The 24,356-nt window shown below is 59.6% G+C and overlaps 3 protein-coding genes across 5 annotated transcripts; 1 reads left to right on the top strand and 2 right to left on the bottom strand.

Annotated features, from left to right (window-relative positions):
- Positions 1-514: 514 nt before the first annotated feature.
- LOC115643353 (emerin-like) lies at positions 515-4,664 on the bottom strand. Of its 3 annotated transcripts, none has more exons than XM_030547277.1 (7): positions 4,484-4,664; positions 3,972-4,055; positions 3,795-3,875; positions 3,504-3,584; positions 3,192-3,283; positions 1,118-1,167; positions 515-860 (listed from the first exon to the last, which is right to left on the bottom strand). In XM_030547277.1, the coding sequence occupies exons 1-7, from the start codon at positions 4,563-4,565 to the stop codon at positions 605-607; spliced, it is 726 nt and encodes a 241-aa protein (XP_030403137.1). In that variant the 5' UTR covers positions 4,566-4,664; the 3' UTR covers positions 515-604. The 3 variants fall into 3 exon arrangements, with proteins under 3 accessions (XP_030403137.1, XP_030403136.1, XP_030403138.1); XM_030547276.1 differs by having other exon boundaries at positions 515-863; positions 4,484-4,663; XM_030547278.1 differs by lacking the exon at positions 3,504-3,584 and having other exon boundaries at positions 515-863.
- An 857-nt stretch (positions 4,665-5,521) lies between these two features.
- Positions 5,522-6,965, top strand: TREX2 (three prime repair exonuclease 2). The gene is made up of 2 exons (XM_030547214.1): positions 5,522-5,855; positions 6,217-6,965. The coding sequence occupies exon 2, from the start codon at positions 6,219-6,221 to the stop codon at positions 6,894-6,896; it is 678 nt and encodes a 225-aa protein (XP_030403074.1). The 5' UTR covers positions 5,522-5,855; positions 6,217-6,218; the 3' UTR covers positions 6,897-6,965.
- A 2,644-nt stretch (positions 6,966-9,609) lies between these two features.
- SYP (synaptophysin) lies at positions 9,610-24,110 on the bottom strand. The gene is made up of 7 exons (XM_030547341.1): positions 24,034-24,110; positions 22,318-22,383; positions 20,851-20,975; positions 19,149-19,347; positions 17,834-18,025; positions 17,077-17,380; positions 9,610-10,591 (listed from the first exon to the last, which is right to left on the bottom strand). The coding sequence occupies exons 1-6, from the start codon at positions 24,049-24,051 to the stop codon at positions 17,081-17,083; spliced, it is 900 nt and encodes a 299-aa protein (XP_030403201.1). The 5' UTR covers positions 24,052-24,110; the 3' UTR covers positions 9,610-10,591; positions 17,077-17,080.
- Between the last annotated feature and the right edge of the window lie 246 nt (positions 24,111-24,356).

Here is a 24,356-nt window from a genome sequence, read left to right as displayed (position 1 = left end):
AGGGCAGGGCCACAATGGGGGGTGGTTGGGAAGGTTTGGGGCTGTGGATGCTAGGGGGAGACTGGGGTCCCTGGAGGCAGAGGGACAAGATGAGACAGGGGACCCCTGGCTGCTGGGGGAGAGTGGGGAGCCTGAGGGGGGGAGGAGGAAGGAGGGATTGGCCAGGGGTCCCCTGCAGGGATGGGCTGGGGGGCTGAGAGACCGGACGTGGCCTCAGGGTGCCCGGAAGACAGGACAGGGGGGCTGAGACATGGCATATGGGCCCCTGGGGGCATCGGGGGGCAGGGAGGCATGATGAGGGGGCTGAGACATGGGACACAGGCCCCTGGGGGTGCCCCGGGGGGAGACAGGGTGGGGGGGCTGAGACACAGGACGTGGGCCCTTGGAGGTGTTGAGGGGCAGGGAGACAGATGGGGGGGCTGAGACATGGCACGTGGGCCCCTGGGGGTGCCCCGGGGGCAGGGAGGCAGGATGGGGGGGCTGAGAGAAGGGACATGGACCCCTGGGGGCATCGGGAAGCAGGGAGATAGGATGGGGGGGACTGAGACACAGGACGTGGGCCCTTGGAGGTGTTGGGGGGCAGGGAGGCAGGATGGGGGTCCCCTCACTCCTCAGGGGGCAGCACGAACGGGTTGTCGTCGGCGCCGCCCTGCAGGGCCCAGTACACGTAGCCCAGGAAGGCCGCGAGCGCCCCGAAGAGCAGCAGCTGCAGCCAGAGAGGCAGGAAGCGCCGGAAGCCTCCCTCCCCGGCCCCCCCTGGCCCCCCACGGGGCAGGGGGTGGATGGCACGGCGCGGCTCCACCCGCATGGGGGGCGGGGCAGGGCGAGCCCGGCAGACCCGCTGGTAGGAGACACCGTCCCTGCTGGGGGGGAAGGGGGGCAAAGAAAGGGGGGGGACAGCGGTTAGTGTTCACAGCCCCCCAGCACCCATAGCTCCCCCCTAGCCTGGCATCTCCCCCACTCCTGCCCTCAGGGCTAGCAACACCCCCCACAATCCACACATACACCCCCCCGATTCCCTCAGCTCAATGCCAGCTAGCACCCCACAAGAGGGGACCCCAAACGGGTACCCAACCACGCCACGACCCCCCCCCACACGTCCGCGACCTCGTCTCACCTCTCGGTCTCCTCCGACCTGCTCGGGGTGTAGGACGTGGCCTCTCCGATCTGCAAGGAAACGCTCCGTCAGCGAACCCCAGGCCGGGGGGGGGCAGCAGGTGCGATCCAGCTATGGGGCAGAACCCCCTCTACAGGGGCAGCCCAGGAATGCAGGCCCCACACTCCCTCGTTTGCATACTCTGGCTCTGCCTAGGGGTAATTTGCATATCCCCTCTACAAGGCCCGTGCTGTAATACAAGCCTTAAACTGGGGTTTCCCCCCCACATCCTGCACCCCCAAATTGCCGCTTATTGTTGTGGGGACAGCAGATACTAGGAGAAGAAATGTGATACTAAATGCAAGGGGGGGGGGGGGAAGCTCCCCCTAACTGAACAGCAATGGGGCCAGGATGACTACGTACATAGGTGGTTCCCAGAGAGCCCCCCAGGTTGACACTAGAGTACAAAGACCTGAAGCTGAATTAAGGCCACTTCATTGAACTCCCTTCCAAAGGGGAGTAAAAAGGTGTTTCCCTGTCCCTCTACTGCAGCTGCCTCTTGCGAATTCTCCTGGAGACTGAGCCGTGTCTGCACCAGAAGTGGGGTCTACGGCACTGAGGGGCACCATTGCGCACAGCCGCCCCGTGACGTAACGAACTTGCTGTAACTTTGAAGCAGAGACTGGCCTGGACCTCGCGTTTGAGACCTTGCTCAGAAAAAGAAAAAAGGAGGGAAGTAGCATGGTGGGATTCAATTTTCATGGGCCCCGGAGTCGATTGCAAAGCCAACGGGGAGGAGTCGATTTTTAGCGGTAGATCCCAGGAAGCCTCAATTTCCCCATAGACACACAACCTGAAAAAACCAATTGGCTAATGATAGAAATGGCCAGCTGGGCATGCTCGTTAGAGTTTATTGACGGGCACTTGCTGTCTATATTGGGATACAGGATGTTGACCACTGCTATTTTAACGGGGGGGGGGGGGGGGAGTTTAAATTTTTCAATCTCGCTGTCTAGGGCCATCAAATAATTATTGTCTCCCCTCCCCCAATCCCTGCCCTTTTCCCCCTGTAACGGCCCGCAATTGTGCGCATTGAAATAGACTAAAAAATAACAATGCTTAAAACCCCCAACTTCGCCCAGCTGTGACAATGCAGCAGGTGAGTGTCTTGGGGGGGAGGGGGGGGGAGTTGATCCTTAGGGCATCCAGCGGAGAGAATTCAGACCAACACACACACACCATTATCAATACATCTTATCACACCAGTTCATGCTCTCACCAGAACAATATCTCGGAGCTACATTTCTCGCAGTTCCCTGCCCTGAACCGGCCTCCAGCTCCCAATCACCCTGTTCAGACATGTGCCGCCTCCCATGACGCTTTGCGAAGCTGAAGTGGGTTTTGCGCTTAGAACAGGAGAACATGGTCCCAAGTAGAAATGTTCCGCCCCAGGCCACGCTGGGGGGTACGTGGGAGGCCAGTCAACAAATCGGGATGGGTTTCGGGGATGGGGAGAGGCTGGTAAATTGTCCAATCATCCATTACGAGGGTCATTCGGGGAGCTCGCTGGGCTGGACGTAACGCCGTGGCAGAAGCCAGCGTCCTGGAGACGGGCGGCGTTTCTGCCTGTACTAAACTCTCCGGCTTTAAGCACCGAACCGGGGCAGGTTCTTTATCTTTCCTACGGGGCAAACTACAAGCGAGAGAATTTATCGACCCGACCGAAAATCAGCTCCTGGGAAGCTGCTTCGGTTTCTAGACAATTTCGCCCAAATTCAGTTCCGGCTCCACTGGGCCCAACATCGCCCGGCAGCAGACGGTTTAAGGTTCGAGTTTTTCAGGCCAGGCCAGCAGCTGAATCCAGGACTGCCCTCCATGGTGCTGGGACGGGGGCAGAGTTGGGAGTCAGAGGTGGTAGGACCAAGCAGGGGGGAGTGAGGGGATTGGAAAGCTGGTAGTACCAAAGGGGGGGCACTTATTTCTGCCCCGCCCTCCCTCTTTCCCAGGCCAGGCTGCCTGCACTCCTGAGACATTATCTGGGGAGGTCACCTCCCAGCCCGCCGCCCCCCTCCCCCACTCCCAGGGGAGGACTTACCGGCTGGCGGGCGGTGGCTTCGCCCAGGGGACCTGGGGCTGCCCCATAGAGCCAGGAGGAGGAGGAGGAGGAGGAAGATTCTTCGTCCATGTCTGGGGGCGGAGAGGAGTGGGGTGAGATGGGGGGCTGGGCATGGCTCTCCCCTTCCCCACTAGAGCGCCACCCCTGGAACTCCCTGCTGCAGGAATGTGAACATGGCATGGGGGTGGGGGGATGGCGTGTCAAGCCTGGGCCAGGAGAATCGTATCAGACTCCCCTCCCCGCCTTCGTATTCCCCCCACATCCTCACTGCTCCTCCTGCCCCCCACTCACCATCCCCCAGGTAGCCGGTGCGACCCTCACGATGAGGGAAATCATACAGTGCCCGCGAGTACGTCGTGGTGGGGCTGGAGTCTGGGGGGCAGAGAAACGGGAAGGGTCAGTGGGGGGCACCTCCACGCCCCACCCCCAGAGCAGACAGGAACATTCAGACACCTCAGCCGCGGTACCCCAAGTCTGGAAAAACTCTGCTGGTGCCCTTCACTCCTGACCCGCAGCCCCCTGCTCACCCAGCCCTGCCCCCCCACAGGTGCCCCTCACTTTCGACCCGCAGCCCCCTCTCACCATCCGCCCCATAGCGGCGCCGCTCCTCCTGCTGCGGGTAGCTGTAAGATTCCCGGATGTAGGTCTCGGTGGTGCCAGGATCTGGGGGGCGGGAGGGAAGAGACACACAGAAATGGGGGCGGAGGTCAGTGGCTGCAGCTGCTGGCCGCTCCCCACCCCTCCTGGCCCCCCACTCACCTGAGTAGCCCCCCGGGGGTGACAGCTTGGTGCGCTGGCTCTCGTATTCGCAGATCTTCCTCTCGTACAGCTTCCGGGTCGATCCTGGGGGGCCAGGAGTGGGAGACAAGGTGGGCGTCAGGTGGGCCCCCATGGTGCCCTGCCCCTCCCCCACAAATTGCCTCCCCTTGCAGCACCCTAACTCCCCCCTCCCCATATACTCCCCACACAGCACTGCAACTCCCCCCCATTCCCCCGAAACCCTCCCCCCGCCGCGCCCCAACTCCCCCCATTCCCCCGAACCCCTCCCCCCGCCGCGCCCCAACTCCCCCCTCCCCCGAAACCCCTCCCCCACAGCACCTCAACTTCCCCCCTTCCCCGAACCCCCTCCCCCCGCCGCGCCCCAACTCCCCCCTCCCCATATACTCCCCCCACAGCACTGCAACTCCCCCCCATTCCCCCGAACCCCTCCCCCCGCGGCGCCCCAACTCCCCCCTCCCCCCGCCGCGCCCCAACCCCCCCCCCCGCCGCACCCACGACGGGCCCGGGCGGGATGCCGTAGCGCCGCAGCATGGCGATGAGCTCGGTGTCCGTCAGCCCCCGGTACCGCTCCATGGCCCGGCCGCGGGGGGGGGGGGGTCGGTATCGCGGTTCCGGCGCGCGGAGCAGGCCCAGGACAGGAGGCGCCAGCGGCGACGGGAAGTGACACGGGGGGCGGGGCCGGGCCTGGGCAACGCCCCGCCCATCTCACCCTGCCCCTAGCAACGCCCCTTCCAGTGCGCCCCGCCCCTAGCAACGGGCCCCCCGAGCCTAGCAACGCCCGTTCCAGGGTGCCCCGCCCCTGGCAACGCCCCGCCCATCTCTCCCCGCCCCTAGTAACGGGCCCCCGAGCCTAGCAACGCCCGTTCCAGGGTGCCCCGCCCCTAGCAACGGGCCCCCGAGCCTAGCAACACCCCTTCCAGTGCGCCCCGCCCCTAGCAACGGGCCCCCCGAGCCTAGCAAAGCCCGTTCCAGGGTGCCCCGCCCCTAGCAACGGGCCCCCCGAGCCTAGCAACACCCCTTCCAGTGCGCCCCGCCCCTAGCAACGGGCCCCCCGAGCCTAGCAACACCCCTTCCAGCGCGCCCGGCCCCTGGCAACGCCCCGCCCATCTCTCCCCTGTCCCTCTCGTAACGCCCCCCGCCCCCCCGGAGATCCCAGCGCGGTGGGGCGGCCGGAGGCCTAGTGCAAGAGTCTCCCCCCCAACCCCCGCCTGCCTCAGTTTCCCCACGTGGCTAGCTAGCTGCCGTGGGAGACCCGGCGCTGTCTGTGGCTCCTAATTCCTGCTGCCCCAGAGCTGGGGGGGGGTGCTGAGATCCAGCCGGGACGCCTGGGTCCCATCTGTGCTCTGGGAGGGAGTGGGTGGGGTCTCATGGTGGCGGGAAGGAGCGTGGGGAGGGGTGGAAGCCAGGACGCCTGGGTTCCCTGGGCGCTGGGGGGCTGGGAGCCCGGACGCCTGGGTTCCCTGGGCGCTGGGAGCCCGGACGCCTGGGTTCCCTGGGCGCTGGCAGGGCGGGGGGCTGGGAGCCCGGACGGCTGGGTTCCCTGGGCGCTGGCAGGGCGGGGCGCTGGGAGCCCGGACGCCTGGGTTCCCTGGGCGCTGGCAGGGCGCTCCTCCCACGCCCTCGGGAGGAAGCAGACTCATCGCTTTGCGCGGGGCGGTTTCGGTTTCCCCGAGGAGGAGGAACCGGCCCCCGCCCCCACAGATGACAAGTGACCTGCCCTCAGCCCTCCCTGGCACCGCCCCAAGGAGCTCACACAGCACCGGGGAGTAACTAAGGAGATACCTACCAGCCGAGCTATCTGCACACAACAGGGGAAACTGAGGCACATAGCCAGAGAGAGGCTTAACTCCAGTCACTTGGCAGGTGAGTGCTGAAGAACCCAGGAGTCCTGGCTCCCAACCCCCCCTGCTCTAACCAGCAGACCCCACTCCCCTCCCAGAGCCAGAGAGAGAACCCAGGAGTCCTGGCTCCCAACCCCCCCTGCTCGAACCAGCAGACCCCACTCCCCTCCCAGAGCCCGAGAGAGAACCCAGGAGTCCTGGCTCCCAGCCCCCCCTGCTCTAACCACTAAACCCCACTCCCCTTCCAGACCCAGACAGAAAGCCCAGGAGTCCTGGCTCCCTGCTCTACCCCTTCCACGGGGTCCCTGTATAAACAGCCCCTGTGCTCCACCCCAGAGGCAGCCACATCACTGGCTTCTGCTCACACACCTCTTCCTCCCCAGCCATGCTGGCCCCCCAAGATTTCCAAACCTTCGTCTTCTTCGACCTGGAGACCACCGGCCTGCCCCGGGACCGCCCCCGCATCACGGAGCTGTCTCTCTTCGCCCTGCACCGTCACTCCCTCCTGCAGCGTCCCCCGCAGGACGCCCCTGCCGGCACCCCCTGGCTGCCCCGTGTCCTGGACCAGCTGACCCTGTGCATCGACCCCCAACAGCCCGTCACCCCGGAAGCCGCCCGGATCACGGGGCTGAACCAGCAGGACCTGGAGGAGAACGGGAAGCGGGGCCTGGACCAGGCCGTGGCACAGGCCCTAGAGGGGTTCCTAGCCCGCCAAGCCCCCCCGCTCTGCCTGGTGGCCCACAACGGCTTCAGCTACGACTTCCCCCTGCTGCGGACGGAGCTGGCGCGCGTGGGGGTCGAGCTGCCCCCTGCCACCGGCTGCCTGGACACCCTGCAGGCCATGAAGAAGCTGGGCCTGGGGGGCGAGGGGGGGTACAGCCTGGGGGCGCTCTTCCGGGGGCTCTTCGGGAGGGACCCCGACGGGGCACACTCGGCCGAGGGAGATGTCCGCACCCTGATCGCCATCTTCCTTGCTAGGGCGCCACAGCTGATGGGCTGGGCGGCGGGGAATGCCCGGGACTGGGGGGACGTGACCCCCATGTACCTCCCCACCACGCAGTGAGCATCCTGCACTGGGAGGGGAGTGGGGTTGGAGCCTGGACTCCTGGGTTCTCTTCCGGCTCTGGGAGGGGAGTGGGGTCCGGTGGTTAAAGCAGGGGGGGCTGGGAGTCAGGACTCCTGGGTTCTCTCTCGCGGGCTCTGGGAGGGGAGTGGGGTCTAGTGGTTAGAGCAAGGGAGCTAGGAGCCAGGACTCCTGGGTTCTCTCTCTGGCTCTGGAAAGGCAGTGGGTTCTGGTGAGTTAGAGTGGGGATGTGGGGCTGGGGGCCCGGACTCCTGGGTTCCCTGCGGACACCTCTCTCCATTCATTAGCCCATCCAGGGATCTGGGGTGAGATAATGAAATTATTTTAGTGAGCAACTGATTTGAATGGCGGGGGGAAGCTCCCCCACCCATTTTTCCTGTTAATAAAGACACTCCACTCTCTGAGCCGCATGCTTTGCTGAGTTGAACCTTTGCGTTGGGTTTGGGGCCCTGGGGGAAATCGGAGTGCAGGTGTCCAGCATGTGACTGTCACCGCAAAAGACTGCCGTTCCCAGGTCCACCAGCAGAGGGCAAATGGTCCCTGTATTAACAGCCCCTGCGCCCCACCCCAGAGGCAGCTGCATCTCCCTGCTGGTATAAAACCTCCACCCCAGAAGCCACCGCACCCCAGCCCTGGAAATCAGACTGGAGAAGCATTGAAAGGTTTTTCCTTCTTTCTCTTTTTATTTGGTTTTTGTTCTCTATATTTCTGGGGGGGGGGGGCCGCTGGCGGGATGGGGGGGCTTCGCTGGTATATTAGCGTGTCCTCGTCTTTACTTTGTCGCCGTCAGTTTTCTTTTGGCAGAGATGGGAGGAAAAATAAATCTCACGACACCGAGCAAGGGGGCCTGAACGAACGAACCAAAACTCACGAGCACAGCACGACTTGGAGTGCAGACATGGCATATAGAGATATATAGGCAGTGCTTCCGGGGGGGGGGGGCAGGGGCGATGGGGGGCTGGATGGGGGGCGCTAAGAGGGGAAGGGATGGAGACAGTGGGGGGGCAGGGAGAAATAGACGATGTGTGGGGATGGATGGGGTAGATAGGTGGGGGGTGGGTGGGGATACATAGATATCGGGATAGATAAAGAAGGGTGTATGGGGATGGATAGATAGATATGGGGGTGGATGGGGATAGATAAAGTGGTGGATGAGGATAGAGGGGGTGTACAGGGATGGATAGATAGATATGGGGGGATGCCTAGATACGGGGTGGATGGGGACAGATAGATACGGGGGTGGGGATAGATAGAGGGGGTTTACGGGGATGGATAGATAGATATGGGGTGTACGGAGATGGATAGATAGATATGGGAAGATGGATAGATAGATATGGGATGGGTGGGGATGGATAGTGGCGGTGTAGGGGGATGGATAGATACAAGATGGATGGGGATAGATAGATACAGGGGAATGGATAGATAGAGGGGGTGTATGGGGATGGGTAGATACAGGACGGATGGGGATGGATAAATAGATATGGGGAGGATGGATAGATAGATATGGGGTGTACGGGGATGGATAGATAGATATGGGGGGATAGATACAGGGTGGATGGGGATGGATAAATAGATATGGGGAGGATGGATAGATAGATACGGGGAGTATGGGGATGGATGGATAGGTATGGGGGGATGGATAGATAGATACGGGATGGGTGGGGATGGATAGTGGGGGTGTAGGGGGATGGATAGATACAAGATGGATGGAGATAGATAGATACAGGGGGATGGATAGATAGAGGGGATGTATGGGGATGGGTAACTAGATACGGGGAGGATGGATAGATAGATACGGGGTGTACGGGGATGGATAGATTGATATGGGGGATAGATACGGGGTGGATGGGGATGGATAAATAGATATGGGGAGGATGGATAGATACATATGGGGAGTATGGGGATGGATGGATAGATATGGGGGGGGATAGATAGATATGGGGTGGATGGGGATGGATAGATAGATATGGGGGGATGGACAGATATATAGAGAGGGTGTACAGGGATTGGTAGATAGATATGAGGGGATAGATACGGGGTGGATAGGGATGGATAGATAGATACGGGGGGATGGATAGATAGAGGGAGTGTAGGGGGTAGATACAGGGTGGGTGGGGATGGATAGTGGGGGTGTAGGAGGATGGATAGATAGATACGGGGCGTGGGGATGGATAGTGGGGGTGTAGGGGGATGGCTAGATAGATACGGAGGGATGGGGATGAATAGTGGGGTGTAGGGGATGGATAGATAGATACGGGGTGGATGGGGATGGATAAGGGGGTGTATGGGGATGGACAGATAGATATGAGGGGATGGATAGATAGATACGGGGTGGATGGGGATGGATAGATATATAGATACAGGGGGGATGGATAGATACAGGGTGGGTGGGGATGGATAGTGCGGGTGTAGGAGGATGGACAGATAGATACGGGGGGATGGGGATAGATAAGGGGGTGTAGGGGATGGACAGATAGATATGAGGGGATGGATAGATATATAGATACAGGGGGGATGGATAGATAGAGGGAGTGTAGGGGGATAGATAGATACAGGGTGGGTGGGGATGGATAGTGGGGGTGTAGGAGGATGGATAGATAGATACAGGGCGTGGGGATGGATAGTGGGGGTGTAGTGGGATGGATAGATATGGGGGGTGGGATAGATAAGGGGGGTGTACGGGGATGGATAGATAGATACGGGGGGGATGGGGATGGATAGATAGATAGATAGATACAGGGAAGATGGATAGATAGATAGTGGGGGTGTAGAATTCAGGGAGCCAGTGGGAATCGGTGGGCAGGGAAGAGATGGATGGATCGAGGGCTATATAGATACTCTGTCCCCAGCCCCCTGGGTTCTACAGCACCCTCCCCACACCCCCCCCAGTGGAAATCGGGCTACCATGGGAAGACCCCAGGCTGCCCCACCACGACTGGTCACTGCGGCAGGGGCGCGGATTGGGGGTGACGGGTACTGATTGGGGGTGGTGCCCCTCCCCCGCTTCCTAGAGTCCCCCCTCGGCGTGACACCGTCCCAGCGGGGAATGGGGTGGGAATGGAGGCCCTAAATTACCCCCCCAGCATCCCCCACATTCCCTTCCTCCAGCCCCTGCCCTGTTACCCCACTCAGCTCATCCCCCAAACATGCTGTACCCCCCAAATCTCCCCCAAGCTGCTGATCCCCCTGAACCCTGAAATCTCCCCCACAGCCAGCAAACGAGATCTGACCTCCCCCTAAAGTGGGGTGCAGGGCACAGCTATCTATAGCCAGGAACCGGGGGGGGTGGAGGGTGAGGAGGGCACAGAGTTAGCTGTGCCCAGGGGATGGGGGCATTGCGGGGAGAGTAGAGGTGGGGGAGTGCACAACTGGCTAGAGTGGGAGGTGAAAGGGCAGGACGTGGGGTGCTGGGGGCAGTGCAGGAGTTGGGGGGCAGGGAGGTGGGGGTATACAGCTGTCAGCTCTCGGGTTGGGGTGCTGCGGGAGGTTGGGGGGCACACAGCTATCTAGAGTTGCATTTTCTCATATATATATATATATATATATAATATATATAAACAGCACAAACATTTACACTCATCCTGGGGCCCCCCACCAGCCCCTCACATGAGGGGACATGGGGGGGGGCGGGACAGGCGTCATCTCCTCACAACGCCCCCTGCGGGGGGAGAGACCTGGACGGGGGGGGGAGAGAAAGAGAAAAACAGGGGAGGGGTCATTAATAAGCACACACAGAGCGAGCACCCCCTGCTGGCCAGGCACCCACATCGTGGCTTGCCCCCCCTCCGCACTTCACTCACTGGGGTTCTATCCTGGCTCGGGGCGGTGGTGTCTGGTGGTTAGATCGGGGGGGGGGGGGCTGGGTGCCAGGACTCCTGGGTTCTCTCCCTGGCTCTGGTAGGGGAGGGGGGGGTAGTCAGTTAGAGCGGGGGCGGGGCTGGGAGCCAGGACTTTTGGGTTCTCTCCCCAGCTCTGGGAGGGGAGTGGGGTCTGGTTGTTAGAGCAGTGGGGTCTGGGAGCCAGGACTCCTGGGTTCTCTCCCCGGCTCTGGGGGGTGGGGAATGGGGTGCAGTGGGTCAGACCCAGTTCCTGCTATGAAATACAGGGTGCTAAAACAATTATAAGGCAATCCCCCACCCAGCGCACCATTCCCCTTCTTCGAGGGGTGAGGGGTCCATGTGGGTCCAGCTTGACTCTGCCGACCCCGTCCTGCACTCTGCAGCAGGCACCCCCAATTATAACAACACAGCAGAGGGCACAAGATCTCTGACTAAACAGCTCTCCCCAGAAGCAGCCGCATCTTGGTGCTGGGCGCCCTGTATAAACAGCACCTGTGCCCCACCCCAGAGCAGGGCCAGTGCAAGGATGTTTTGCACCTTAGGCAAAACTTCCACCTTGCACCCCCCCTGTTCCCCCCACCCTGAGGCGCCCCCCCCCCCAGCAGCTCCCCACCTCCACCCTGAGACACCCCCCGAAGCTGTGGCAGCTCCCCCCCTCCACCCTGAGACACCCCCCAACCCATGGCAGCTCCCCCCCTCCGCCCTGAGACACCTCCCCAACCCGTGGCAGCTCCCCCCCTCCGCCCTGAGACACCTCCCCAACCCGTGGCAGCTCCCCCCCCCGCCCTGAGGCACCCCCCATGTGGCAGCTCCCCACCTCCCACTCTCCGCCCTGAAGCACCCCCCTCCTGCCCCAATTCAGCCCTGCTCTGCCTCCTCGTTGAGCACGCCATCGCCAATCAGCTTAGGCACCGCAAGCCTGGGAGGTAGGAGAAATGAAGCAGCCACGGCGTGCTCGGGGAGGAGGCGGGGCAGGGGTGAGCTGCGGCGGGGAGTTCCCATGCGTGCCGCCCTCCCCTTACTTGCTGCTGGCGGCCCTCCCCGCGCTCCCCTGCCCCAGCTCCCTCTGCCTAAATGCCGGCGGCGACTGGGGCGGCCGAAGATCTGAAGAAAATGGCGCCCCTCAAATCCCAGCGCCCTAGGCGACCGCCTAGGTCGCCTAAATGGTTGCACTGGCCCCACCCCAGAGATGGCTGCATCTCCCACATTTTTATGCCCTTCCGCTCTCCAGGTGGCCCCACTCTGCTCAGTGGTGTCTGCCCACACACTGCTGTTCTCATGGGGGGAGGGCACAGCCTGCTGCCTGGTGAAGGGGGCGGGATTTGGCTCAGGACCGAGGATCTGTGGGGTTTCTGGTGCCTGGCCCTGAGACTCAGGCCGATGCAGGGTCAAGATACAAAGTGGTCATGGTCCCACCCCAGCGCGGTGGGTCTCCTAAATACCAGCTCACACCACAGCCCCTGAGGGCCCAAGCGGATTAATTTATGGATTGCCACAGGGCCACGAGCCGCTGCTTTGCCTCCACCTGGCCGCTGAGACATTAACAGAATAGCTGGCGGCTGTTACGAGACTCTTAACATTACCCAATACAGCAGGGAAAAGAGGGCAGTGGAGCAAACACGGTGAGCGGGGAGTGTAAGGGGAAAATAGTGAAACCGTGGGGCTTAACCGCCGGGGAAAGGCTGTTGTGTTGAGACTGATTTCTTAAGGCTGAAGCGAAGAAAGACGACTACACCTTGCTGTCAAACAAGCTTATGCTCTCTGGGCGAGGCGGTGAATAAAAGGGAGTAAACCATTACAAGGACGCTTGGTCGAAACAGAGTAATCAGCAGCGTCACCGACCCAGCAGGGCCCAGATCAGTTCAGCGGGACGTCCCGAGCTCCTGCCGAGGTCAGGAGAAAAGACTGGCAGGACGTATAGGAAACGGGGTGTCACCGTTAGCCATGGAGGGTGAGGGAGAAGGGCTGGAAGGCCCCGGAGGCAACGGGGAGCTGGCACACAAATAATGCTGTGGCCTGACCCAGCGCCTCCGGCAAGGTGGGTCGCACACAGGGGCTGGAAGACGCTGGCTCTGGCTGCGAGGCCGCCTCGGCCCTTGGTTGCATGGCCTCTCACTTCAGCTGGCCTGGCCGTCTCTAATCTTCACGGGCCTGGCCCAGACCAGCACCTCCAAGAAGAGGAACCGGCTTGGGGCACCCAGCCGGGCCCCTGCCTGAAAACGACCAGACCGTGTCCCCGATTCCTGCTGTGAACAGTAACCGAGCTAACGACGGGCGGGTCCTCGTAGGGCCATAGACGAGCGTCGTGTCTCGTCCGCCCGCAGAGACCGGGCCAATCAAAGCCGTTCCCCGCCCCGTCTTGTCTGGCTAGTGTCCTGGGGCCAACACAGCCACACCACGGACAGGAGTGAATGGGGGGCGGGGCCTTGGCAGAAAGAGGCGGGGCAGGGTCTTGGCCTCAGGTGAAGGGGTGAGGTGGGGGGCAGGACATCAGGAAGCAGGGGCGGGGTCTTGGGAGCATGGTGGGAGGCAGGGCCATGGTTTGGGCACCTGTGGCCCCTCCCACTTTCAGGGTGCTCCCTGGTATCAAAAGGGGAGAGAGACACGGCTCTGACCCCCAATATATTAAAGTAGCTTTTGTCCGCGCGGCCCACGGAACTCAAGGTGCATTTTGCCGAGAGTCGTTCCAATAATGCGCAAGTGATAGAAATGTGGCTAGAGACCAGGTACAAATGTCCGACGACAGTGGCCAGCAGAGGCAGACAGCCTGGGGATGAAATCTTAGGGTACGAACGACACAAATCTGAGGGGTGTTTGCACCTGTAGGAACAGTCTGAGGTTTACAGCTCTCTGTCCGCAGAAGAGGCCACGCTGCTGGTTCTCCGCCCTGGATCGACGGAGCTCTGTCTGTCTGTATTTAGGCTCATTTGATCTTCAACCAGCATTTCTGGAGCGTTGAGTTTGCTGCTCAAAGCTGCGGGAGGGGTGGCCAGCCCGCTGGGGAACTGAAAACGAGCAGGACAAATTGGAGAACGGGGCTGAATGCAACATGACATTGAAACCGAGCCGAGTCCCATGCCAGGGGGCATCGTCAGCTAATGAGTGGGACGGCTGAAGAGGATCTGGAGCTTAGAGCAGCTCACAGATTGAAGCAGACCCTGCCACAGGATGCGGCTGCGAAAACGCTGAAGATCATTCTGGGTGCGTTGGCCAGAGGGTCGTACATCAAACATGGGCCGGGGGTGGGGGATGTCTTTGTCCCGATGGTCTCGGCTCTGGGGAACGCTGGCCCCGCAGATGAGCATCAATGAGCCGTGTTCAATCCAAGGCATTTCGACCGCGGGGTCACCACCTGCCCGGGGTGAAAGGTCGGTCGCAACACAGAGGTTGGACTTTGGTCCAGAACAGGTCCCACCCTCCTCTTTTTTGGTAGCGAGATGCCTTGGGAAGCAACTTAACACGACAACAGATCTGGTCTGTGGAGCGAGAAAAGCTAACGCAGGCAAAACACCAGAGCACTAAGAAATATAAATCATGACCGGGACATTCGCCTCCTCTGCAAATATAACACTGGCTTGGCTCCTGGATGCTGGTGACCTGAAACTAATTAATCAGGACACGTAAGTGTCAGTTCACGCGCTTTAAAGACTGTCCCGGGTCCCCGGGTGGGTCTTTGTTCTGTAGCGGGTGCCACTCGAGATTGCGGGAAAGTTTCTCCCAAACGGAACAAGTTCCTCTTGACTGTGAACCATCCCGCCAGGCTTAACAGTTTCTTCTGGCCTCGCCAGCTCCAGGTGAGGATAATTCACCACTGGAACAATTTCTCAAGGCTCGCAGTGGATTCTCCATCCTGGGCAATTTTAAAATCAAGATCTAAAAGATGGAATGATTCGGAGGACGTCCTGTGTGATACAGGACTAGATAATCCTGACGGTCCCTTCTGAGAATCGGTAACAGACCCAAAGAAGCACCAGTTTACGATGTGATCTGTTGGAACTCCTCGCCTCATGATTTTTTTGCCTGAGGTTTTAGGAGAAGTCAGTATAGCGCCAGGGAAGGAGGAGAAAGGCTACAGGTGAGACACAGGAGGACAGAGTAGATGAATCTATCATGAGGAAGTAGGTTAAAAGGTTGATGGGAACAAGACCTTGCTGTCTTCTGTTGAGATCTGGATTCTTTTTCCTCGATTGTGTTAGCAACACCAGATTTGATAAGCAACTGACACAAGTGAGGGACTATTCTGCGGGTCTCTTAGTCACAAAAAGCTAAACAAAGTCACCTTCCCAGGCTGGCGATGGAGGATACGTGTTACTTGTCCCTGTGTGTTATTTGATTCTGGAAAGGTGGAGGGATGTATCGACCAGCTGCCTGGCTTCTGTTATACCAAATCACAGCGCGACACCACGTTTGCCTTCGTCTGTCGTGCACTATTCGTTGCTGTTGTTATGCATAGCTAATAAAGCGCCATAAAATTAAATTCGATGCTCCCGTCCTTTTTTCTAGCAAAGCAATGAAAATGGAACGACCTCGAGAAAGGCGATACACAGAATTAGGTAATATGGGATTTGGCAGAATCCGATTTTTTTAAAATATAATTTTGATGGACAATATTGATGGTTATTTTTACCTATTTAAATTTTCACCACTGTGCAAAATTATGGGTTTTAAGCAATTTTTCAACCCAGTGTAACCTTCACAGCTAAACTGATGGGTTTTAAGCATTGGTAGTTTTAAATGTTATTGATTGAAATTTTAGCAGCCGTCCCCCGCATATGGGTGTCAAGCAATTTTTTGATTTTCACAGATTTAAATTTTCACAGCCGTCCACACTTACTGGTTTTAAGCACTTTTTTTTTTAATTTTTACCAATTTCAATTTTCACCATCAGCCTGAGGGAGTTTAATCTTTTCACTGATGTAAATTTTCACAGTGGTGCACAATTATGGGCTTTAAGCACATTTTTTATTTTTCCTAATTTAAATTTTCACCATTAAAATTGTGGGTTTAAGCATTTTTCCAATGTCCATCCATTTAAATGGTCATAGCTGTGCAAAATGATGGGCTTTACGCTCTTTTTTAAAACAGCTGAAATTATGGGTTTGAAGTACTTTTTCCCATCTACATTTTCACGGCTGTGTCAAATTCTGGGTTTTAAGCATTTGATTTTTCCTGATTTCAATTCTCTCAGTTGCAGGAAATTCCGGGGACAGGTCAAACAATGAGAAGGGGAAAAACAACTATTTCGTGATACCGGATGTTGAAATTCAGAAAGGTGTAAGAGGAACCCTTTATACGGGAGGAACCACGTCTGTATCAGCAGTGCAGGTCAGAATATACAACGTAAGTGGTAAATCAATCTCTCCTTCTCAAGCAGCGTTTCTCTTGCTTTGCCCCGTACACATTTTGATTCTTGAGGGACATACTGAGTTTGTTTGTTCGGTTCGTTTGGCTCCAATGAGATAAAAACCTACCCTTCTCAGTTTGCTTATAGATTCATGGATTTCGGGGCCAGAATGGTCCAGTGTGAATATCAACTCTGAACTCCCGTATCACCCAAGCCGCAGAACAGCTGCCAAATAATCCTAAATTGATCTTTCAGAACTAGGGTGACCAGACAGAAAGCGTGAAAAATCGGGATGGGGGTGGGGAGTAATAGGAGCCTCTATAAGAAAAAGACCCCGAAATCGGGACTGTCCCTATAAAATCGGGACATCTGGTCCCCGAGTTAGAACGTCCCAGCTTGACTGAAAAATCGCCTGTGATGGACAATCCACCGTGACCCTCGGTCACATTGTTCCAGTGGTGAATTACACCCACCGTTAAAGATGGACACCTGATTTCCAGGCTGAATTTTTCAGCTTCATCTTCCAGCCACTGGACTGTCTTAGACCTTTGAGGGCTAGACGGGAGAATCCATTATTAGATATTTCTTCCCCCGGGAGACACTTCGAGACAGGATCAATTCACCCCTTCACCTGCCCTTTGTTCAGCTAAACAGCGGGAGCTCCTGGCGTCTCTCGTTCTCAGGCAGCGATTCATTCTCGTGGTTCTTCTCTGAACCCTTCCCCAATTGATCCACATCCTCCTTGACCTGCGAGCACCGGAACTGGACCCGGGATCCCAGCAGCGGTCGACTCACCTCTCTGCTCCCACTCGAGTTGCCTGTTTACACACCCCAGGATCGCCCTAGTTCTTGGGGCCCCACGTCCCCCACACTCCCCAAATCCTGCTTCCCAGGACAGATGCCCCCCCGAAGTCTGTAAGTCCGGCCTGCGTCCACACAACACAACCCCCCATCCCTGCACCCCACTTTAACTCACCTGCCTACATCTGGTTGGAGAAGGAAGTGGGGGCGGCCTGGCCGTACCCCCCCTGCTGGCCATAGGGGTCGGGCTGCCCGTAGCCCTGCTGGTTATACTCTGGCTGGTAGCCACCCTGCTGGCCGTACGAATCCTGCTGCACGTAGCCAGATCCCTGGTTGTAGGAGTCGGCGTAGGCGTCCGGAGCCGGCTGCTTCTCCGGGGCGGCAGGTGGGTACTTGGCAAAGGGGGCGCTCCAACCCGTCTCCTTAAACACGAACCAGAGATTCCCTGTCCACAGCACCAGGTTCAGGAAGCCAAAGACCTGGGTGGCGGGGGAGGCAGAGAGAGGGAAGGAAGGGTTAATGCACAGCGAGGACGGGGTCCCGTCTGGGGGGCGCCGGCTCCTACCCGGCCCCAGGGCAGGGACTGGCTGGCTCAGGGGGGTGGGGAATGGGGAAGGCGCCTGTCCCCTCTGGGGGGTGCTGAATCCCATGTGGCCCCAGGGCAGTGACTGGCTGGCTTGGGGGTGGGGAATGGGGCAGGCGCCTGTCCCCTCTGGGGGGCGCCGGCTCCTACCCGGCCCCAGGGCAGGGACTGGCTGGCTCAGGGGGGTGGGGAATGGGGCTGGGGCCTGTCCCCTCTGGGGGGCGCTGGCTCCCATCAGCCCCAGGGCAGGGACTGGCTGGCTGGGGGGCAGGGAATGGGGCTGGCGCCTGTCCCCTCTGGGGTCGCCGGCTCCCCTCAGGGGGTCTGGCTGGCTGGCGATGGCTCTCACCACAGAGGTGTTGAGCCCCGAAATGACAGGGTCCTTCAGCTCTTTGCACGTGTTCCCCTCTTTCTTGCAGACATCCAGCCCCTCGATCACGTTGTTGGGGTCCGTGGCCAGCTTGACGTCGGAGAGACCCTTGGCCCAGGCGCACGAGCTCACCAGCCACATGAAGGCGAAGACAGCGGTGACGACGAAATCCTGGGGAGAGCGTGGGGTTAGCCCCCAGCCCAGCCCCCCGTGACACAGCCCCTCCTGCCCTGGCCCTGCCCTTGGCCCCGCCCCTCCTAACCAGCCCCCTGCCCGGCCCCCCGTGACACAGCCCCTCCTGCCCTGGCCCTGCCCTTGGCCCCGCCCCTCCTAACCAGCCCCCTGCCCGGCCCCCCCGTGACACAGCCCCTCCTGCCCTGGCCCTGCCCTTGGCCCCGCCCCTCCTAACCAGCCCCCTGCCCGGCCCCCCCGTGACACAGCCCCTCCTGCCCTGCCTCTGCCCTGCCCCCAGCCCCGCCCCTCCTAACCAGCCCCCTGCCCAGCCCCCCACAGGACGGCCCCTCCTGCCCTGCCCCCGGCCCCGCCCCTCCTAACCAGCCCCCTGCCCGGCCCCCCCTCAGGACAGTCCCTCCTGCCCTGCCCCTGCCCTGCCCCCGGCCCCACCCCTCCTAACCAGCCCCCTGCCCAGCCCCCGGCAGAACAGCCCCCTGCCTGCCCCAGCCCGCCCCGCCCAGCCCTGCCCCAAGCTTCATCCCAGCCCCTCCCGCAGTGCAGCCCCTCCTGCCCTGCCCCAGCCCTGCCCCAGGCACAGCCCCCTGCCCTGCCCCCCGCCCCGCCCCTCCTAAAAAGCCCCCTGCCCGGCCCCCCAGAGGACATCCCCTCCTGCCCTGCCCCTGCCTTGCCCCTGGCCAAGCCCCTCCTGCCCTGCCTCTGCTCTGCACCAACCCCTCCCCTGCTCTGCCCCTGGCCCAGCCCCTTCTGCCCTGCCCCTGCCCTGCCCCCACCCCCCCCCCAGCCCAGCCCCTCCTGCCCTGCCTCTGGCCCCGCCCCTCCTGCCAGTCCTCTGTCCAGCCCCCAGCCCTGCCCCTACCCAGCCCTGCCTGGCCCCCTGCAGCACAGCACCCCCCAGTGTCTCGCTCTGCCTGCCCAGGGAGAGCGCCCCCTGCCCTGCCCCCAGCCCCGCCCCCTGCCCCATGGTGCCCCCCAGCACCTGGCCCTGCCTGCCTGGGGAGAGCGCCCCCTGCCCAGCCCCCAGCCCTGCCCCCTGCAGCACAGAGCCCCTCAGCACTTGGCCCTGCCTGGCCCCCCGCCCCCCTCTGCACCCCACACTCACGATCATGGGGCCCTTGTTGTTCTCCCGGTACTTGTTCTCCATGAAGAGGTAGACGACGGTGGCAGCCAGCGAGTACAGGAAGGCGAAGACGGCGATGGTAACGAAGAATTCGGCAGAGGAGGAGTAATCCCCAATGAGGAAAACCTTCTCCACCTTGGTCCCCTTGCAGGCTGGGACGTCGAAATAGACCTGGTGGAGTCTTGAGGGAGAGGGTTGGGGGCGGGGGGGAGATGAGGCAGGGGGCTCAGTCATAGAGAAGGTCCCAGTCCGTATCCTGTATGTATAGTCCAGACCTCCCAGGAATAGAGCCCAGTGTCAATCCTGACCGCTTGTGCAAAGACAAAGGTAGTCTGTAGACAGAATACAGCCCCGGTCTGGGTAGGAGGTGTCAGTTCATATATAGCAAATATCGACCAGTTTTCTATAGCAGATGCTGGTCAATATGCTGGATATACTGCCCAGACCTCCCAGGAATACCACCCAATGTCAGTCATGGCAACTAACAAAAGACAAAGACTGTCTGTATACAGAATACTGCCCAGTCTATGTAGGAGATGCCGGTCCATATATGGACCAGGTCTGCGTAGGAGGTACTGGGCCATGTACTTCTTAAATATAGCCCAGACCTCCAGGAATAGGGCCCAATGTCATCCTGACCACTAATACAAAGACAAAGGCTGTATGTTTAAAGAATACAGCCCCATCTGTGTAGGAGGTATCAGTCTGTGTATAGTAACTATGGACCAGGGCTGTGTAGGAGATGCTGGTCCATATACTGCACATACATAGCCCAGACCTCCTATGAACAGCACACAATGTTAACCCTGACAAGGGTAGACTGTATACAGAATACTGCCTGGTCTGTATAGGTGGTGCCGGTCCATATATGGGTTAAACATACCAGATCTGTATAAGAGATTCCAGTTTATACACTGTATGTACAGCTCAGACCTCCCAGGAATAGCGACCCTTATGAGTCCTGATTGCAACTCAAAACTGAGAGCAGGCCATGCAAAAAATACAGCCCTGGTCTGTACAGAAGGAACCACATCGTATGTTCTAGAAATACAGCCTGGGCTCCCCAGAGACAGAGCCCAGAGCACATCCTGATTTCTACCTGAAAGTCAAGGGCAGGAGTCTGCACATGGAATACAGGCTCGCTCTGCTTAGGAGGCACCAATCCATATACCATATATATAGCCCAGTCTGCCAAGGAGATGCTGGTCCATATACTTACTATAAATACATCCCTGGAATAGTGCCTAGCGTAAAGCCTAATGCCCATCTCAAAGACAAAGGTCCTCTGTATACAGAATACAGCCCTGGGCTGTGTAGGTGGTGTTGGTCAAAATACTGAATATACAGTCCAGGCTTCCCAGGAATAGTTCCTAGCATTAATCCTGACTGCAAAGTCAAAGTCAAGGGCAATCTGTATATAGAATACAGCCTGGCAATAAGGTGTCCGGCGAGCATAATTCACCATTGGAACAACTGACCAAGGCGATGCTGGTCCATAATGAAGAAAGTCCCAGCCTGTATACGAGGTGCCAGTTGATATGCTGAATACACAGCCCAGGCCTCTATGAGCCAAAGTCAGTGTGAATCTCAGCTGCTGTCCCATCCCAGTCCTTACCCATCAAAATTCTCCTGGTCCCTATGCAGCGTAATGGCCGGTCCCGATGCAATATAACGCCCAGCTCACCTGAACGGGTAGCCAAACTCCACTTCGATGTTCAGGTCGCTCTCGCTTCTATTCACACACTCAACACTGAGGCGAAATTCCCCGCTGTAGGTCCCGCAGGTGGCAAACGCAAAGATAGCAAAAAGCTGAGGAGCGAGATGGGGCGGGTGAGACCACAGGTGGCGCTGTGGAGTGTGGGGCAGGAGCGCGGCCTGGGGGGGGGAGCTCCCGGCTACTCCGGCCTCTCCTGGACGGGGTCGCTGTGGGGAGCGGGATGGGAGCGCCGGCTGGTGCCAGGATTAATAACCCCACCTCGGGGACGGGGAGGAGGGTGGAGCAGAGAGGAATTGTGGGTAATTATAGAGGGTTAGCTGGGTCCCGCCCCCTCTAATCCCCCCCGAGCGCTGGGACGAGATAAGAACCTGTCTGACCCAATTGTCCATCTGTCTGCATCGGCCGCACTCCTCCATCCCCCACCCCCCCTGGGAGCTGGAAGTGGAAAGTGGGTGGGGGGATACTGTGGATAGGCCCACGCGGCCATTCTGGGGGGCAGATACCAGGTTGCCTGGGCTCGTGGGTCTGATCCTGGGGCGAATGACTCCAGAACCAGGAGGATCCACGGGCCCTGGAATCGTTCCCCAACCAGTTGGGTAAATGGGTCCATAATATGGCAGAAATGTCAAGCGAATGGGTCTGGAATCACTCCAGAACCAGCAGGGGAAGGGCTGTGAGCTGCTCCAGAACTGGAGGGGGTGGGGGAATCGGGAGCCACTCCAGAACCAGTGGGGGTTCGGTCGGGAGCAGCTCCAGAACTAGCAGGGTAGGGTAGGGGGTCAGAAACTGCTCCAGAACAGACAGGATGGGTTAGAGGATCTGGAACTGCTCCAGAACAGGCAGAGCAGGATAGGGGTCTGGAACTGCTCCAGAACAGGCAGAGCAGGATAGGGGTCTGGAACTGCTCCAGAACGGGTAGGGTAGGGTAGGGTAGGGATCTGGAACTGCTCTAGAACTGGCAGGGTGGGGTAGGAGGTCAGAAACTGCTCCAGAACAGACAGGATGGGTTAGAGGATCTGGAACTGCTCCAGAACAGGCAGAGCAGGATAGGGGTCTGGAACTGCTCCAGAACAGGTAGGGTAGGATAGGGGTCTGGAACTTCTCCGGAACGAGAGGGTAGGATAGGGGTCTGGAACTGCTCCAGAACTGGCAGGATTAGGGGTCTGGACTCTCTCATTCTGTCTCTGAGTTTCTCCGTCTGGTTTCCCCAAATCTGATGGGGGAAACGAGATCTGATAACCCGTTCTTCCTGCATCTCCTTCCTCCGGTCCTCCAGCCCCTCCCACGTACACTAGCTCTGCAGGGGGACAGGGAACGGGGCACGGGCCTGTCCCCTCTAGGGGGCGCTGGCTCCACACCCTAGGCCAGCTCCCAGGCAGTACAGATGGGACCCCCCAACTCCAGCGTCCTGGGAGCCAGTTCTGGGGGACTCACCCATTCCAGCAGTTTCAGAAACCCCAGCGGCTCCTTGAGCATCCGGAATTGCCCCCCAGCCACTACCTGTCAATCAAGGTGGAGAGAGAGGGGGCAGGGGCAGGGGGTGATATTAAAATATCTTACATCCCATCTATTCCTGACCCTGTTCCCAGAGCTGGGGAGACAATCCAGGAGTCCGGGCTCCCAGCCCCACCTGCTCTAACCACCAGCCCCCACTCCCTTCCCAGAGCCGGGGAGAGAACCCAGAAGTCCTGGCTCCCAGCCCTCCCTGCTCTAACCACCAGGCCCCACTCTCTTCCCAGAGCCAGGAGAGAACCCAGAAGTCCTGACTCCCAGCCCCCCTGCTCTAACCACTAGCCCCCACTTCCCTCCCAGAGCTGGGGAGAGAACCCAGGAGTCCGGGCTCCCAGCCCCCCTGCTCTAACCACTAGCCCCCTACTCCCCTCCCACAGCTGGGAGAGAACCCAGGAGTCCGGGCTTCCAGCCCCCCTGCAGCCTGGGGAGCGACCCCAGCACAAGACGGTTATTGAAGATCACAACTTCCTACTAGGAAGAGCCCGGCAGGAAATATCTCCCCCTAACGCATCCCGACATCCCCCCCAACCTTTCCCTGCCCCCAAACTTACTGCCCCCCCCCGTCACCAGGAACCCCCCTCTTCTCCTCCTGCTGTCGGTGGGGTCTATGTTAAACCCCCAATTAATAAACAACCCCCTTGATATCTGCACCCCCACAACCGCCCCCCGTCTGATGCATCACCCCCACCAGCCCCCCAACCCTGGTGGGAGACGATTCTGCCCCCACCAGTTCATAAACTGCCTCCCAATTACCCTGAAACCCCATTTCTAGCATTACACTTCTCATTTTGACCACCCCCGGGGGGGATAAATATCCCTGAGCCAGACCCGCCCCCTGGCAATCAGCCCCCCCCAATTATCCCCCCCCCCAATATTCCTCCAGTCAGCAGGAGACCGGGGGAATTCACCACCCAGCCAGCTTCTGCCGCGGCAGCTGCTGGGAGAAGATTCTCGAGTCCCCCCCATTGATAACGAGCCCCCCCACGCGTGAGCCCCACAACCCCCCCCCCGCACCTGACTGTCATGGCAATGAATCCTCTGCAGCAGCTCAGCCATCTTCCCTCCCCGCCCCCGCCCCCGCTGCAAATGGAGGAGGGGGTATTTGTGGGTCATCTCCCCTCCCCGCATACACCCCCCCACTCCCAAATAGCCAGTCGCCTCCCCCTTCCATCTCATTTGAAACCCCCCTTGCATCAGTCTCAGATTCCCCCCCCCCATTTGCAGCACGGAAATATCCTAGCGCCTGACCCCCCCCAAAACATCCTGCAATCCCCCCCCCTTCCATTGCAATCTGCCTGGAGACAATCTGTGCCCCTCCATGCATCAATTTCAGATCTCCCCCGCCCCCGCAGCTGGGAAATCTCCTACCCCCCATTATAATCTCATATATTCGAGCCCATCTGTGCCCCCCCCAGTATCAATCTCAGATTCACCCCCCCCATATTTGCAGGGCGTTGCATTTGAATGCAGGAGCTGCTGCTGCTGCAGAAAAAAGAACAGGCTGCTAGCTAGGGACTGGGGGTGCACGGAGGGAGTGGGGTGCATCTCGAAAAGGGGGGGAGAGGGCCCCCCCGCCCTACGGGGAAAGCCTCCCCTTCCCCCGATTGCTGTCTATGGTGCTGAGAGCCAGGTGCGTACCTGATTGAGGACTTCCATCTTGGAGCTGTCTGGAGCAAGGCGGCGGGGGGGGTAGATCCGGAACAGCCGGGGGGGGGCAGACGCAGGAGGGAAGTGCGGGGGGGGTAAGGTGACGTCACAACGGGGGGATGTCACTCCCTGGCAGAGGGAGCGGGAGAGATGGAGGGTTCAAATCGCAAAGCGGCGGCGGGGGGTGGGGTGGGGCTGGGAGCCAGGACTCCTGGGTTCTCTCCCCGGCTCTGGGAGGGGAGGGGAGGGGGGGTTGGTGGTTAGTACGGGGCAGAGGGAAGGGGAGCCAGGACTCCTGGGTTCTCTCCTTGGCT

Source organism: Gopherus evgoodei, unplaced genomic scaffold (genome assembly GCF_007399415.2).
Source record: "Gopherus evgoodei ecotype Sinaloan lineage unplaced genomic scaffold, rGopEvg1_v1.p scaffold_57_arrow_ctg1, whole genome shotgun sequence".
NCBI classification, from domain to species: Eukaryota; Metazoa; Chordata; order Testudines; family Testudinidae; genus Gopherus; species Gopherus evgoodei.
Note: the sequence above shows the minus strand (reverse complement) of the source record. Positions and strands in the feature narration are given on the sequence as shown.

Bases quoted from the DNA above. Each gene is read 5' to 3' on its own strand.
- LOC115643353 (XM_030547276.1), bottom strand. From the start codon at position 4,565: ATGGAGCGGTACCGGGGGCTGACGGACACCGAGCTCATCGCCATGCTG. The intron at 3,585-3,794 runs GTGAGAGGGGGC...TCTGCCCCCCAG, and splicing joins GCGCCGCTATGGGGCGGATG to ACTCCAGCCCCACCACGACG. The intron at 1,168-3,191 runs GTAAGTCCTCCC...GTTTCCTTGCAG, and splicing joins AAGCCACCGCCCGCCAGCCG to ATCGGAGAGGCCACGTCCTA.
- TREX2 (XM_030547214.1), top strand. From the start codon at position 6,219: ATGCTGGCCCCCCAAGATTTCCAAACCTTCGTCTTCTTCGACCTGGAG.
- SYP (XM_030547341.1), bottom strand. The intron at 20,976-22,317 runs GTGAGTCCCCCA...CTCGCTCCTCAG, and splicing joins TTCTGAAACTGCTGGAATGG to CTTTTTGCTATCTTTGCGTT. The intron at 17,381-17,833 runs GTGAGAGCCATC...CCCGCCACCCAG, and splicing joins CGGGGCTCAACACCTCTGTG to GTCTTTGGCTTCCTGAACCT.